The 14,693-nt window shown below is 46.9% G+C and overlaps 2 protein-coding genes across 7 annotated transcripts in view; both read right to left on the reverse strand.

The window, feature by feature from the left end:
* Positions 1-14,693, reverse strand: part of LOC119954595 (F-box/WD repeat-containing protein 7-like) — a 233,011-nt gene that overhangs the window by 46,213 nt on the left and 172,105 nt on the right. For 5 of the 6 annotated variants that reach the window (XR_005458278.1, XM_038779919.1, XM_038779917.1 and 2 more), the window contains exons 5-6: positions 14,483-14,601; positions 10,477-10,628 (exon numbers count right to left, since the gene is read on the reverse strand). Coding sequence is in view for 5 of the 6 variants with exons in the window: in XM_038779919.1 (XP_038635847.1) it covers positions 10,477-10,628; positions 14,483-14,601 (271 nt within the window). In the remaining variant the exon portion in view is untranslated. The remainder of the gene's footprint in view (positions 1-10,476; positions 10,629-14,482; positions 14,602-14,693) is intronic. The other variant, XM_038779924.1, reaches the window with a different exon arrangement.
* On the reverse strand, positions 2,494-3,367 carry LOC119954636 (2-oxo-4-hydroxy-4-carboxy-5-ureidoimidazoline decarboxylase-like). The gene has a single exon (XM_038779985.1). The coding sequence runs from the start codon at positions 3,071-3,073 to the stop codon at positions 2,546-2,548; it is 528 nt and encodes a 175-aa protein (XP_038635913.1). The 5' UTR covers positions 3,074-3,367; the 3' UTR covers positions 2,494-2,545.

The raw sequence follows: 14,693 nt of genomic DNA on the forward strand, positions 1-14,693 counted from the left end.
GATATAAGCCCCCTCCCACCCCCCAACCCCAATCACTGCCTTGAGTGCCTCCCACAATGTGGCGGCTGACACCCCCCCTGTATCATCGAGTTCCACATACCCCTGAATGGCGGCCCTCACCCGCTCACTTACCTCCTCATCCGCCAGCAATCCTACGTCCAGCCTCCGTGCAAGTGCTGCCCCCCCCCCCCCCCCATCCACTTGCAAGTCAACCCAATGTGGCGCATGGTCTGACACCACAATCGCTGAATACACCAAGTCGACCATCCCCGCAAATAACGTCTTACCCACCACAAAAAAAATCAATCCAAGAGTACACCATATGCACATGGGAGAAGTACAAAAAATTTGTCACCCTCGGCCTCCCAAACCTCCATGGGTCTACCCCCCCCCCCCCCCCCCCGACGCTCCAGCTCCTTCGCAACCACCGACAGTCTCCCCGACCTCGGGCACGACTGATCCAACATTGGATCAGTGACTGTGTTAAAGTCCCCCCCCCCCTCCACCCCCAGCCCCCCATAATCAGTCGGTGCAAGTCCAGGTCCGGAATCTTCCCCAACACCCGCCTCATAAACTCCACATCATCTCAATTTGGGGATGAACATTTACCAGGACCACAGGCATCTCCTCTAGCTTCCCACTCACCATCACGAACCTTCCCCCGAATCACCTACTATATTCCCAACCTTGAACACCACCTGTTTATTTACCAGCACCGCCAACCCCATGCCTTCATGAAATAATAATAATCTTTATTATTGTCCCAAATAAGCTTACATTAACACTGCAAAGAAGTTACTGTGAAAATCCCCTAGCCTTATCCCAAATGGATGACTTGCCCAACCCACCCTTTCCTTAGCCTTGTCTGATCCCCGATCCTCAAGGGTTTCTTGTAAAAAGACCACGTCTGCCTTCAAGCTCCTCAGATGCCCAAAAAACACGCAACAGTTTAACTGGCCCATTCAGCCCTCTCACGTCCATGTGACCAAACTGGTTGGGGGCACCCTGCTCCCCTCCCCTGCCGATGAACCATAACCATTCTTAGGCCAGCCCCGACTCATGCCACACGACCCTCCAGGCCCACCCTCAGATGTCCACTGTCACCACTCCCTCTCATGTTACGCTACAGCAACAGCACCTTTGCCAGCAACCCCCTCCCTCTTCCCATAAACAAAACAACTACCCCATCTCCCTCTTCTACACTAGCCACCTGATCACCCCCCACTGCGCTCCCATTAACTGGCCCACCTAGCTAGCCTGACAGCCCCTTCCCAAAGGGCCTAGGCCTCCCACCCCCTGCTGGTTCACCTCCCCCCCCCTCCTCCCCGCTCGCACACCTCCCGAGCAACAATAAAACAAGAAAAAAAAATGTTCACTCAACCTCAAATGCGACAAAAGATCTCGAAGGAGAAAAGTACGCCAACGACTAACAAAAAGAAAGATACAAGAAAAAACGGACCGAAGAAACACTCATCTCCTCACACCTCCACAGTTTAATGTCCTCCTTCCCCTGTCAGTCTCTTAAGAACTCCATCGTCTTCTCTGGTGTACCAAAATAATGTTATCGGCTATTAAAAGTCACCCAGAGGCGAGTCGAATACAACATCCAAACCCTCACCCTCTTTTTAAAGAAGGCAGCCTTCATTCGATTAAACCCGGCTCTGCTCTTCGCCAGATCCGTGCCCAAGTCCTGGTACACCTGAAGCTCGCTCCCTCCCAGGTGCACCTTCTCATCTGACTTGTCCATCTCAATATATTCTCCTTGTCCAGGAACCGGTGAAGATCCACCACCATCGCCCTCGGTGGCTCATTCGCCTGCGACTTCATCAGCGCCCTATGCGCTCGGTCGACCTCCAGGGGCCGGTCAAAGGTCCCCTTCCCATCACCTTCTCCAACATCTTGGCCACATACCTGCCAGCATCCACTCCCTCGATGCCTTCAGGCATCCCCACGATTCTTACGTTCTGCCTCTGGGAGCGGTTCTCCAAACCCTCCACCTTCCGCATCATTCCGATCTCGGCCACCAACGAGGCGAGCTGCACCTTGTGCTCTCCCACCGTCTCCTCCACCTTCCGAATGGCCTGGCCCTGGGACTCCAGACTCTGCTACACCCGATCAATTCCCGTTTTTTTTGTAGTTCTAATTTTGCTGCAGTTATTAGCCACTTAAAGCGATACCTTCAATTTGCGATGTTATATTCTCCATTCTACTCGAGGTTTGCACATTTCGTTTAGAGAATTACGCGCCGCTTCTCCACATCATTTGTTCTCTCTTGATATTTTGAACGTCTCTGACAGGCCTTCCTGTTCTAAAAATTAAATTTAGAGTACCCAATTCATTTTTCCCAATTAAGGGGCAATTTAGCGTGGCCAATCCACCTACCCTGCACATCTTTAGGTTGTGGGGGCGAAAACCACCCAAACACGGGGAGAATGTGCAAACTCCACACGGACAGTGACCCAGGGCTGGGATTGAACCTGAGACCTCAGCGCCGTGAGGCAGCAGTGCTAACCACTGCGCCACCGTGCTGCCCTTGTCCTTCTTATTAAAGCTTGGTGGCTTGGAATATTTGGCTGGAGATGTCCAAAAGGCGCAGGTGGCAGATTTTTTTAACCTCCTGGATACCGATCTGGAGCTCCTGCTCCGGGCTGTTGCTGATCCTGCTGCGGAGCTGTTGGATTATGGTTTCCCTGTCATTCATCCGGACACAGATCACGAACGGGAAATTAAATCTGCTCTTGTAAGAAGCATTTAATTCACTGAGCTGGGATCTCTGAGCTTGAGTGAGGCTGGTTAAGCCGGCTTGGCTCTGCTCTCCCTGGGAATCGGGTGACAGTGTTCCTCTGAGTAGCTCTCTCCCAGCCAGGTCGGGGTGGCACCGCAGGATTCCCTCTTTCCCTGACCGAGGCAGGGAATCTATAAAATCCCCAATGTTTTTCTCCAAGGCGCTCAAACTGGAAAAGGGGCGACCTGTCCAAACTGCAGCTGCAATGAGGGGACATTTCTCAATCACATTCCCAAACATATCGAGAAACTGTTCATAATTCATGGAGTTAACAGTTCGCATTTCCATGACTGTTTACCGGCTGTTGCAGAGAGCAGAAAGTAAAGGTCGGGAGGCGGGTTCTTTGATATTTATGCTTAGTGACACTGAACGTGGGGTCAGTGCACCTGCATGTTAGAAACACACCAGGCTCTGAGGCTGCAAAGGTCGTGCAGATCCAATTCCTGTTTTTAACGGCGCTACTGCCTTTGTTAGGTCCTCCTGGGCCTTCCTCCTCTGTTGGCTAAACTTTTCACTAAAAAAGTCCACCAATTGTTCCGTCGACCATTGGACAGGCAGGGCAGACCCTTTACCTTCCGCCATCTTGACCTGTGCTGGACGAAATGTCCCTTGCTCCAACTGCTCGACCTACTTCGGGTCCGTGGATCCATCCGCCAGCCCCATCAGCGGAGTCAAACTTTTCTCTAGCCAGTCCTACACTGCTTTTCTACAAAATATCCACCCTACAAGCGGGGAACAAGTCCAAAAAAACAGCCTCGAGTGGGAGCTGCCAAATGCACGACCACTCACACCATGGCCGCCACCTGAAGTCCCACACTTCTGACTTTTGCCTTGTGGATAGTGGACAGGCTTTGGGGAGTCAGGAGGTGAGTTACTCGGTGCAGAATTCCTAGCTTCTGGCCTGCTCTTAGTATTTATTTATTTAATAAATTTAGAGTACCCAATTCATTTTTCCCAATTAAGGGGCAATTTAGCGTAGCCAATCACCAGTAGCATGTCAAATACAATGGCGGAATTCACCTGTTTCCCAGCTGCGTGTTTCTTGGAGGCGCGCCATTGCTGGCAGCGGGATTCTATCAGCCCACCTCTTGTCAATGGGATTTCCCATTGCAACCACCCCATGTTGCCAGGAAACCCGCTGGTGAGGGTGAGCTGCCGGATGGAAAAGTGAATTGCAACAAACGGAGAATTCCAGCCCATATTTTTAATTGAAAATGTACACAATTTAAAAATTGTTTCACATTAAAGATTTCAATTGTTTTCAGATTTTTAAGTCTGAATTTCTCAATGTGAAAGTTCACAAATGAAGGAAATACTGTGAGCAGCATCTTAGCTATAGCGTTAATTCTGAATTCTCCCTCCGTGTACCCTAACAGGCGCCGGAATATGGCAACTAGGGAATTTTCACAGTAACTTCACTGCAGTGTTAATTTAAGCCTACTTGTGACAATAATAAAGATTATTATTATTAATGTGACACCTGGGCCCGTGTCTATAGAAGAGTCTCTTGATCCATGAAGGAACTGATGACAGCATAACTCATAGGTCTTGCTCACTGACAGGCTCTGCCTCCTTTTGTTTTTTTATATAAGTCAGTGTTGAGAACATCAACTTGCACAGGTAGGTTGTGGGATCGTTAATAGTATTTATACAACGCAATCTGAAATAGTTTAATATTTTTTTCCCACAAGTAACCAAAAATGTGCCATAAGCGTGACTGCAAACTTCATTTTTCAGCGTTTGATCCATCCTGAGCTCTGCAAATTCCTCTTGTTCTTATAATGACAATGTCTTTGATGAGTCAAAAGAAAGTGAACTAAATGGATCATGTACCCAGTCAAATTCTTCCATACTTGTGGAGGGGGAAGTAGCATTCAGACATCTGGAGGGTAAGTAGCATTCAAAGTTCTCTTGACGTGTTTTAAGATGTGTGGAGATGAGTTTGAGTACGGTTTTACCAGCAGGATTGGTTGATGCCAGCTTGAACATGTCAATCAATCCACTTGCCAGTTTTTTCCTGCCAAAGATCAGTCTTTGTTCTGAAGCCTTGATGTTTATCTGTGCCAGTCAGAATGTTCTTAATTCTCTCCTGTATTTTAACATTCAGATCATTTGGATAGCTGAATATATCTGAAAGATATGCAAGCTTAGCACACCAAGAATCGTCACATATTAAATCCTTGTGTGGCAATTCATGCAAAGCCAAAAACTCTTTTAGTGCATTATGGAGCTCAAAAATACAAAAGCGGACCTTTCCACAAGACAGCCATTGCTCTTCTGTGTGCATGAGTAAACCCTGCTACTCATCTCCCATCTCTTTCCACAAAATAGTAAGAACGTGACTTCACATAATTCAATATTTTCACTGCTTGGTCTAATACTGCTGTTAACTCATATGGCATTCTTTTGACAAACCGTAATAATATCAAGAAGAAAAATAATCAAATGGAACATACACATACACACAGATTAAAAATGATAAGTGAGTTCAAGAAAAAAGTTAAGAAGATAAACGTATCAGTTTCTGACTTGTTCTTGAGTAGATGGTGAAATGTTGCAGTCATTAAGTTGGGTGATTCCGGTAGCTCTGACTCTGGCAATTGGTTTGGACATTCATGATTCTTCAGGTAGGCTGAAAGCAGTTGTCCTGTTTTATTTTCGACTGTGGCTTTGCTGACTTGCGACCTGTTTCCAGCAATCAGAGAGAGAGTTTTCTTTGACCAGCAAGCGCAGGGGTGTTGAGTGGATGTTCTTCAGCTGTGACCTTCACAGCATACACTAGCACAGTAGACTTAGAAGTGGAATTAGATTCTCAGAATTTACATTCTCAGCCAACCTTGGCTTGTATGTCCTTTTTAAAACAACACGGGCGAGATTCTCCGTTGCCTGACACTGAAATTGTGTTCGGGCAGAGAATAGGCTCCAATGCTGAAATCGGGGCCGGCGCAAGTTTGACACTGGGCAGCCATGCTTCGCCCCCTCTGATATGGCATCATTGTGACGCACGCCACCTGCAGTCGCAATGACATTGGCGCCTCATCGGCCGGCCCACTCGCAATGCTCCGCCCCCGATGGGCCGAGTTCCCAAAGGAGCAGACCACGTGTGGTCACACAAATCGTGAACCCTGCGTGGTGGCTGCGGATAGTGTCCCACATCGCCACGCTCGGTCAGGATCCGTGCCTCTGGCCGGGGAGGCTTCTGCGAGGGCTGGTGGGGGGTGGCCAGGGGGTGGGCTGTCAGGTCACAGATGGTGGTTGGGTCCACGCACGGCCGGTGCCATGCTGTACGACGCGACCGCTGCAGGTCATCAGCCGTGTGCATGCGCTGTCTGGGACCCAGCCATTTTCCTGTTGGTGCAGATGCTAGCCCCTCACCAGTACCAGAATTAGTGAGGGGGTCGCGCCCATTGTTTTGACGTAAATTTCCCATGGATTCTCTGTTCAAGCCAGCACTTAGCCGTAGGAACGGAGAATCCAGCCCCACGTGTCTTAGAAGTTCAATATTTCTAGATCCATTGTAATGACAGTCATTTGATTGTACTATTGTCGATTACTTTGGCAGCCTCAGCTCCCAACAATACTCTCACATCCTGGCAGAATTAGAGTTTCAGCAATGGTGTGTAGGTTCTTAGATTTCACTATGAGCTCAGCCACCAGGTAACTTGCCTCCTGTGCATTACCTGAAAGCTACACACACTCCATCATATGTTGCTGTTGCTTTATGTTTTGTTCTCTCACATATCTTTGCTGGAGAATGAATAGTGTTTCGCATTGAAATGTTGCTTCAACTTACTTGGTAGCATTGCAGCATTTGATGGCTTCTCCCTGCAAATTAGGCATTCTGTGACAGGGCAGGAGGCATCACCAGTCCACAAATATTCAAAGGTCAAGTAGCTGTCTCTATACTGAACCTCGCTTTTCTTCCTGAGGTTCTGTTCTTTCGGTCAAATTTGAATCAGAGATTCTTCACTTTTGTTCAAGAACTTATCCATGGAAAACTGTGGTCAAACACACCACACTACACAATAAATGCTCTCAAGCAACAGCTTAAAAGCACCATTTCATCTCTTTGGCTGTGCCAAGCAGAACATTACTGCTCCAAAGGTGTACCTTTACCCCAATGCCCCACATCATGGAGTTACCAACTTTCAGTTGCCTTCTTGGATCTTTGGGGCTACTTTTGGGATCTCTTCAACTACTAGAACATAGAACATAGAACAGTACAGCACAGAACAGGCCCCTCAGCCCTCAATGTTGTGCCGAGCCATGATCACCCTACTCAAACCACGTATCCACCCTATACCCGTAACCCAACAACCCCCCCCTTAACCTTACTTTTTGTAGGACACTACGGGCAATTTAGCATGGCCAATCCACCTAACCCGCACATCTTTGGACTGTGGGAGGAAACCGGAGCACCCGGAGGAAACCCACGCACACAGGGGGAGGATGTGCAGACTCCACACAGACAGTGACCCAGCTGGGAATCGAACCTGGGACCCTGGAGCTGTGAAGCATTTATGCTAACCACCATGCTACCATGCTGCCCCTAGGGATTCTCCTAAGCCTACTTCACCTGAAGTCTGCCCTTTGCAGCCCTTTCTTTAATTGGACCTTATTTCTCATTTTCTTTGTTTTATTGGTCCCTGTTTCATATCTCTGTCTTCGTCACTTATTGGGAACTTCAATATTTTTACTTCTCCCTGTTTTTACGACCTCTCCCTCTTCCCTCTGCTTCTCCCAGGGGTTTTTGAACCCTTTGAGCAGGCTAACTTGGTCGTTGGCATCTCCAAGTCTCAAGACACATGACACAAAGGCAAGTGCTAAGGATGACACTAAGCGTTTACAGGGGGATATAGACAGTTTAAGTGAGCGGGCAAAAGCTTGGCAGATGAAATATAATGCCCCCGATTGCTGGGCATGCCCTAACTTCATCAGGACTTGGAGGTGCTGACCACGGAGCTGAAGATGAAGGTTAGTTTTAGTTTATCTATATAAATTTTGAATCATGTTTCGCGGCACACATTGGGGGGCTTGTGCAGTGTCCCAGTGTGCCGTGGAACACCCTTTGGGAACCACTGCTGTAGACAACCCTTCCATCACTTTGCTGATGATTGAGACAGTAATTGACTGACTGATGGGGTGGTAATTGACAGAGTTTGAGTTGTCCTGCTTTTGTGGACAGGACATACTTTTAAATTTTCTACATCGCCGGGTAGATGCCAGTGTTGTAGCTGTACTGGAACAGTTTGGCTAGTAGCATTTCACGTTCTGGAGCACAAGTCTTCATTAATATTGCTGGAATGTTGTCAGGGCCCATAACCTTTGCAGTATCCAGTGCCTTCAGCTTTTCTGATATCATATGGAGTGAATCAAATTGCCTGAAGACTGGCTTCTATGATGCTTGGGACTTCAGGAGGAGACCAAAATGGATCATCCAGTTGGCACTTCTGGCTATTCTGGATGGTTGTAAATGCTTCAGCTTTGCTTTTTACACTGATGTCCTAGGCTTCCCCCACCAGTGATGAGGATATTTGTGGAGCCTCCTCCTCCTGTTAGTTGTTTAATTGGCCACTACCATTCATGCCTGGATGTGGCAGGACTGCAGAGCTTAAATCAGATCTTTGTGAGATGGCTTAGCTCTGCCTACCTCATACTGCTTCTGTTATTTGGCATGTAGTAGCTCCACAAGATTGACACCTTATTTTTAGGTTTGCCTGGTGTTGCTCCTGGCATGCCCTCCTGCACTCATCAGTGAACCGGGGTTTATCCCCACAAGACGGTAATGGTAGAGTGGGAGATGTGCCAGGCTATGAGGTTACAATCTGCTGCTGCTGATGATCCACAACACCTCCTGGATGCCCAGTTTTTATATCTATCCCATTTAGCATGCCAGTAGTGCTACACAATAGACTGGAAGGTATTTTCCGTATAAAGGCAGAACTTAGTCCCCACAAGGACTGTGCTGTGATCACTCGCTACTACAACCGTCATGGACAGATGAATCTGTGACAGGTAGAATGATGAGGAAGAGGTCAATAGCTTTTTCCCTCTTGTTGGTTCCCTCACTACCTGGTACAGGCTTCCGACTTTTTGGCTCATGCCAAATTCACTACACCCGCCACCAAACCCGCGCGGGCTGGTTGGGTGAATTCCGTCCTATGTGTGCAATGCATGTGCAAAGTCTGACCAATAGAACAAACAGTTGTTACTACACGAGAACAGTGGGTAACCCACAGTCATACAGGATCATGCATGTAAATATGTTTGTTGTTTACTAGGAAAATGGGGATGTTTGTATCTTTTGTTTAATATGAAAAAGGGGATGTTTTGGTTTTGAAATGTAACCAGTCTGATTGACATATCTGGCTTTCCATAGTCCTGTGATTATGCCATGAGACTATCTCTGGAGGTGGACATCTTAAGCCCAGTTCAATAAAGCCTCTCAGAGGCAAAAGGCTAGCAGCCTCACAAAGAAGTCTTCTCCGATTCAACAACCCCACCCCCAGTCCATCACCTGCGAGGTTCCCACCGCATGTGTAATCTATGCGTACACCCTTCCAGTAAACAATGTGGTATCACTCCACACAGCCCTCCTTCTACATTGCCTCTCTTGTCTTCATCAGGCCACACATACCGCTCGCCGCGGGAGTGATGGGAAAATTCTGCCCACAGTATATGGGAACCTCTACAGAGCACTCTCTGGTGTAGTATAGACTTGATGACAGCAACTTCTACATTTCTACTTTACTCTGCAGATTCCAAAAATTCATACCAATTTCAATGGAGTTTCTCAACAAAGGTCAAGACAATGTTCAAGTCCCAATGTTCCGTGCCATGGAGTGACAGGTTGTGGGTCTGTGTCTGAATTGTGACACAGCAGGTTTGATCCCCATTATACCATCTTATCAAGAAGATGTCAAGCACCTTTCTACTGAGGAAGATGAAACAATTAAAGTTTAGTGAGCCAGAGGCATTCTCTAAATGCCAACATTGTACTGTAGTCAGTGGAGAGTAATTTCATTGATAGTCTGGGAGCAGCCTGTAGCCTCAGGCATTAAAGAAAAAAAGGCAGAACTTTACAGTCCCTCACTGGTCGGTTTGAAGACAGGGAGCTCATAAAATACAGCATGCAGCCTATTTGCTGCCAACCGGGCCCATCTCCCACTTTAACAGGGGGATGGAGGAGTTGGGCGGCCTACCCATCCTGAAGGCCCTTGAGTAGCCAATTAATGGCCATTTAAGTACCTCCCCCCAACCTGCCGCTACTGCCAGGCCCCAGTGATATCTTGGACTTACTTGGTCCAACTTCCATCAGCTCCTCTTTAGGGATCGTCTACTGTAGCTGCAGCAATAACTATTGCTTGCACCAGCTGCTGCTGTGACCACAGATCTGCTGGCCAATCAGATTTTCTGGTAGCTCTCTAAGGCAGGACTTGAGTGAGGAGTGGATGTCCTGTCTCCAGCTAATTAATACTCTTTGGAGCTTTAAGTGGCTGTGGGGTAGAGGGTATCAGCTGGGATGTATTCTCCACCAATGCTTCAAAAACCCCACCATCTGAAAAATTCAGTCCTTAAATAATATTATTTTTATCTTCACATCAATTATTAACAGATCTTTATTAAAAATATTCAATTATTGAATTATCACTTCAAAAATGAATATGCTACCTGTAGAATTTGTGTTTTACCTATCCGAGCTGGCACTGACCACCTGTGTTCCATCGAAACAGAGATGATCAATTCCTGAGTTGTGACCCATCAACGCTCGCAGACAAATACCAGTTTCTGTTTGGAAAATTCGAATCAAGCTGTCAGCACAACCTGTTACAATGACTTCATTCTGAAAATCAGAGATATTTACTTTAGCTTTTACATTATTCATAATTACACCATTCAGAGTCAAACATTGGTGCATCATATACGCTTTTTAAAAAAAACATTTTTTATTTTATTCAGAAAAAAATTCAATTATAACATACAGAATAGTCAAACAAATTTATACAACCTTTATAAAAATATCTCCACAACCCGGGCTTGGGCAGCACGGTGGCACAGTGGTTAGCACTGCTGCCTCACAGCGCCGAGGTCCCGGGTTAAATCCCGGCCCTGGATCACTGTCCGTGTGGAGTTTGCACATTCTCCCCGTGTCTGTGTGGATTTTGCCCCCACAACCCAAAGATGTGCAGGGTAGGTTGATTGGCCACGCTAAATTGCCACTTAATTGGAAAAACAAATTGGGCACTCTAAATTTATTTTAAAAATACCCCACACTTTCTCAATGTTTGCCATCCAGTAATGCCAACCCCCGACTGTCGATCCCTCTGCAAGATCACCCTCCCCAGCAGACAGGCCGGGTTCAACTTGTGTAACAAGACGCATACATGAGCCACCCATATTTCCAGGTACCTAAAACTTGGGAACCATGACAGAAGTATTTACACAGGACCCAGTTACACACCTGAGGATCCTCACTCCTTTCTATCAGTTGCTCCAGAAGCTGACCTGTTATACTAGTGCTGGTTAACTCACAGTCAAATCAGCACAATGGAACAATCATCCCCAGCTGGACAAGTCCCATGCAGCTTATAACACCACCCAACTCCAAAAAAAACCCACTGCCCCCCCCACCCCCCCCAAACAAAGAAAACCCAACTAACCTAGACCCATTACCTTAACGAACAAAAGAAACAAAAAACACCCCTCCTCTGCAGGTAACCAGCTGCAGCACTCTCCCCAACTTCACTCCCATTAACTAGCATAACTGCTAGCGGGGTGACCCTCACCTGGGGACAAATTAAAGTTTTTTTTGTACCCAATTCATTTTTTCCAATTAAGGGGCAATTTAGTGTGGCCAATCCACCTACCCTGCACATCTTTGGGTTGTGGGGGCGAAACCCACGCAAACACGGGGAGAATGTGCAAACTCTACACAGACAGTAACCCAGAGCCAGGATCGAACCTGGGACCTTGGCACTGTGAGGCAGCAGGACTAACTCACTGCACCACCGTGCTGCCGGGACAAATTAAAGTTGAACACACAATGGATCATATCAAACATTCTCAGAAGGCAAATCATATACCCACACGCAATCTCGAACCCACAAATATTTCCAACAATACAGTAAAACATAGAATCAAAAATCAAAAAAAAAAAGAAAAAGATATAGCAAAAAAAATCAAAAAACCATCACTCAGGTGTAACCAACAACTTAATTCAATTCTCCCCCAGTCCATGCATCTTTACAAAGTAATTTGCCTCCACCGGAGTTTCCCCCATGGGTCCTTCCCATTTCTAACTTAATGGCAGGTTTTCCCACTGCTAGGAGACTGATGTGCAGCCTCTCCTGTGATTAAGTGGGCCTGACTGCCGTATTTCCTGCCGCAATGATCTGCATTAAACCCAGCTTGAAGTAGGTTTTAAGAAGCACGTTAAAAGAGGAAAGAGAGGGCAGCACGGTGGCGCAGTGGGTTAGCACTGCGCCGAGGTCCCCAGTTCAATCCCGGCTCTGAGTCACTGTCTGTGTGGAGTTTGCACATTCTCCCCGTATTTGCATGGGTTTCTCCCTCACAACCCAAAAATGTGCAAGCCTGCTGGATTGGCCACGCTAAATTGCCCCTTAATTGGAAAAAATGAATTGGGTACTCTAAGTTTTTTTTAAAAGAGCAAAGAGAAGTAGAGGATGGGGAGGTTTAGGAAGGAAATCCCAGAGCTTTTATAGCCCAAATTGAGGGCAACTGACGGCTTGGTCACCAATAGTAGAACAATTAAAATTAAGGATGTTCATCCCTGGGTCACTGTCTGTGAGGAGTTTGCTGATTCTCCCCATGTCTGCGTGGGTTTCACCCCCACAACCCAGAAGATGTGCAGGATAGGTGGATTGGCCATGCTAAATTGCCCCTTAATTGGAAAAAAATTATTGGGTACTCTAAATTTATAATTTAAAAAAATAAGGATGTTTAAGAGGCCAAAATTGGATTAGCACCACTGCCTCCGAAGGTTGAGGTTCAAAGTGATTATAGAGTTAGGGCAGCACAGTGGCACAGTGGTTAGCACTCCTGCCAGGGGCCCGAGTTCAATTCTGGCCTTGGGTGATTGCTGTGTGGAGTTTGTACGTTCTCCCCGTGTCTTCATGAGTTTCCTCTGGGTTCTCCAGTTTCCTCCCACAGTGCAAAGATGTGCAGATTGACCATACTAAATTGCCCCATAATGTCCAGGGATATGCAGATTAGTTTATGGGGTTACGGGGATAGGGTGGGGTGGACGGGAGAGTGTAAATGGGTAGAGAGCTCATTTGAAGGATCAGTTCAGACTCAATGGACCTCCTTCTGCACTGTCAGGATTCTGTGACAGGTGGGGAACAGCATGGTGGGATGTGAAAACAAGGATGAGAATGTTCAAATTAAGCAGTTGCTTGACTGGGACCCACTGATGTAGCTCAGCAAACAATGGTCTGAAAGGTGAACGGGACTTGGTATGAATAAGAACATGGGCAGCAGTGTTTTGGATGACCTCATGTTTACAGTAGGACGTGCGAGGCAGATGGGAATGCATTGGAATAATCATCTTTAGGCAACAAAGTCATGGATGAAGATTTCAGCAGCAGATGAGCTGAAACAGGGGCATCAAGTCGGGTGATGCTGCAGAAGTGAAAAATGCCAGTCTCAGTGATGGTGTAAATATGTGGGCAGAAGCTCATTGTGAGTAAAATATGACACCAAGGTCAGAATTTTTTGGATGGCATGGTTTTCCACCCCGCCACACAAAGATCCTGCGGGGGACACATCTCCACCAATTTTGGTCGTCTTGCAGCCATTTAATGATCCAAAGAGTGTTAATTGGTTGGAAGTGGGTCCTCCGTGCCTCACCTAGATGGAAGTCCTATCTCTGAGAGCTGCTGACCAATCTGATTAGCCAACACCTCTGTCGTCTAAGCAGCGTCAACAGTGGCCAAGATCAGAACTACAAGCAATCCCCAGATTCTAAATTCCAGGACCAGGTAAGTGCAGGAGGTCTTACAGTGAGCAGGGAGGTGGCACCCAGGATGTGTGGGAGGAGAAGGATGGGGTGTTGATAGAGTGGCCAGGGAAGGTGGGAAAACCCACGGAATCAGACATTGTCTCAGTATGGAAAGAGGGCCTTTGATGGAGACAGCCGCCTCTTCCTGTCCAAGGACCTACCAGGCTTCCCCACTCACCCCTGAACTCCTCCAGCCAGCCTCAAGATTGCATCTGGGTAGGAAGCAGTTCCTAAGAGGCCATTAATTGGCAACTCAAGTGCCTCAATTGAGCCAAGACTGAGTGGGTTACCCGAGGCCTCAAGCTCCCTCTGTAAAATTGCAGACAGGTCCAGAGGGCGGTGGGAAGGCCATATGGGGAATTTTGTGGGCACCCTTGCCTCAAACCTACTGGTAGCGTTCAGAAAATTCTGCTTAAGGTTGCAAACAGTCTCATTTAGCCTCATGCAGTTGCCAGAGACAGGGATGGACCAGGGAATAACTAGGGAATTATGTTTGATGGGGCAATTGTTTAATTGAAGGACATTTCTTCTCATCTAGAACTGCAATAATCAATTTGATAATTTAGCAGCAAATGCAAACAAAAATGGATGAAACTTTGGAAGGAATTAAAGTACACAATTACTTTTTGTGTTTGATTAACAATTCTTGTTGCTAGCTGGATGGAAAAAAAATCTACCTTAATGCAAACACTTGTTACAGCATCTGTATGGCTATCCAGTACATGCAGACAAATTGCAGTGGACAGATCCCATACACGGGCAGTTTTGTCTGAACTTCCACTAACAAGCCGTTTCCCTGTGAACATGAAAGAAGCAGAAACGTATTATAATGGAATCAATGTGAGATGAGAGTCCTGCTGTGTTTAAATATTTTGTTGACAAAATGGA

The sequence above is a fragment of the Scyliorhinus canicula genome, chromosome 2 (genome assembly GCF_902713615.1).
Source record: "Scyliorhinus canicula chromosome 2, sScyCan1.1, whole genome shotgun sequence".
NCBI lineage: Eukaryota > Metazoa > Chordata > Chondrichthyes > Carcharhiniformes > Scyliorhinidae > Scyliorhinus > Scyliorhinus canicula.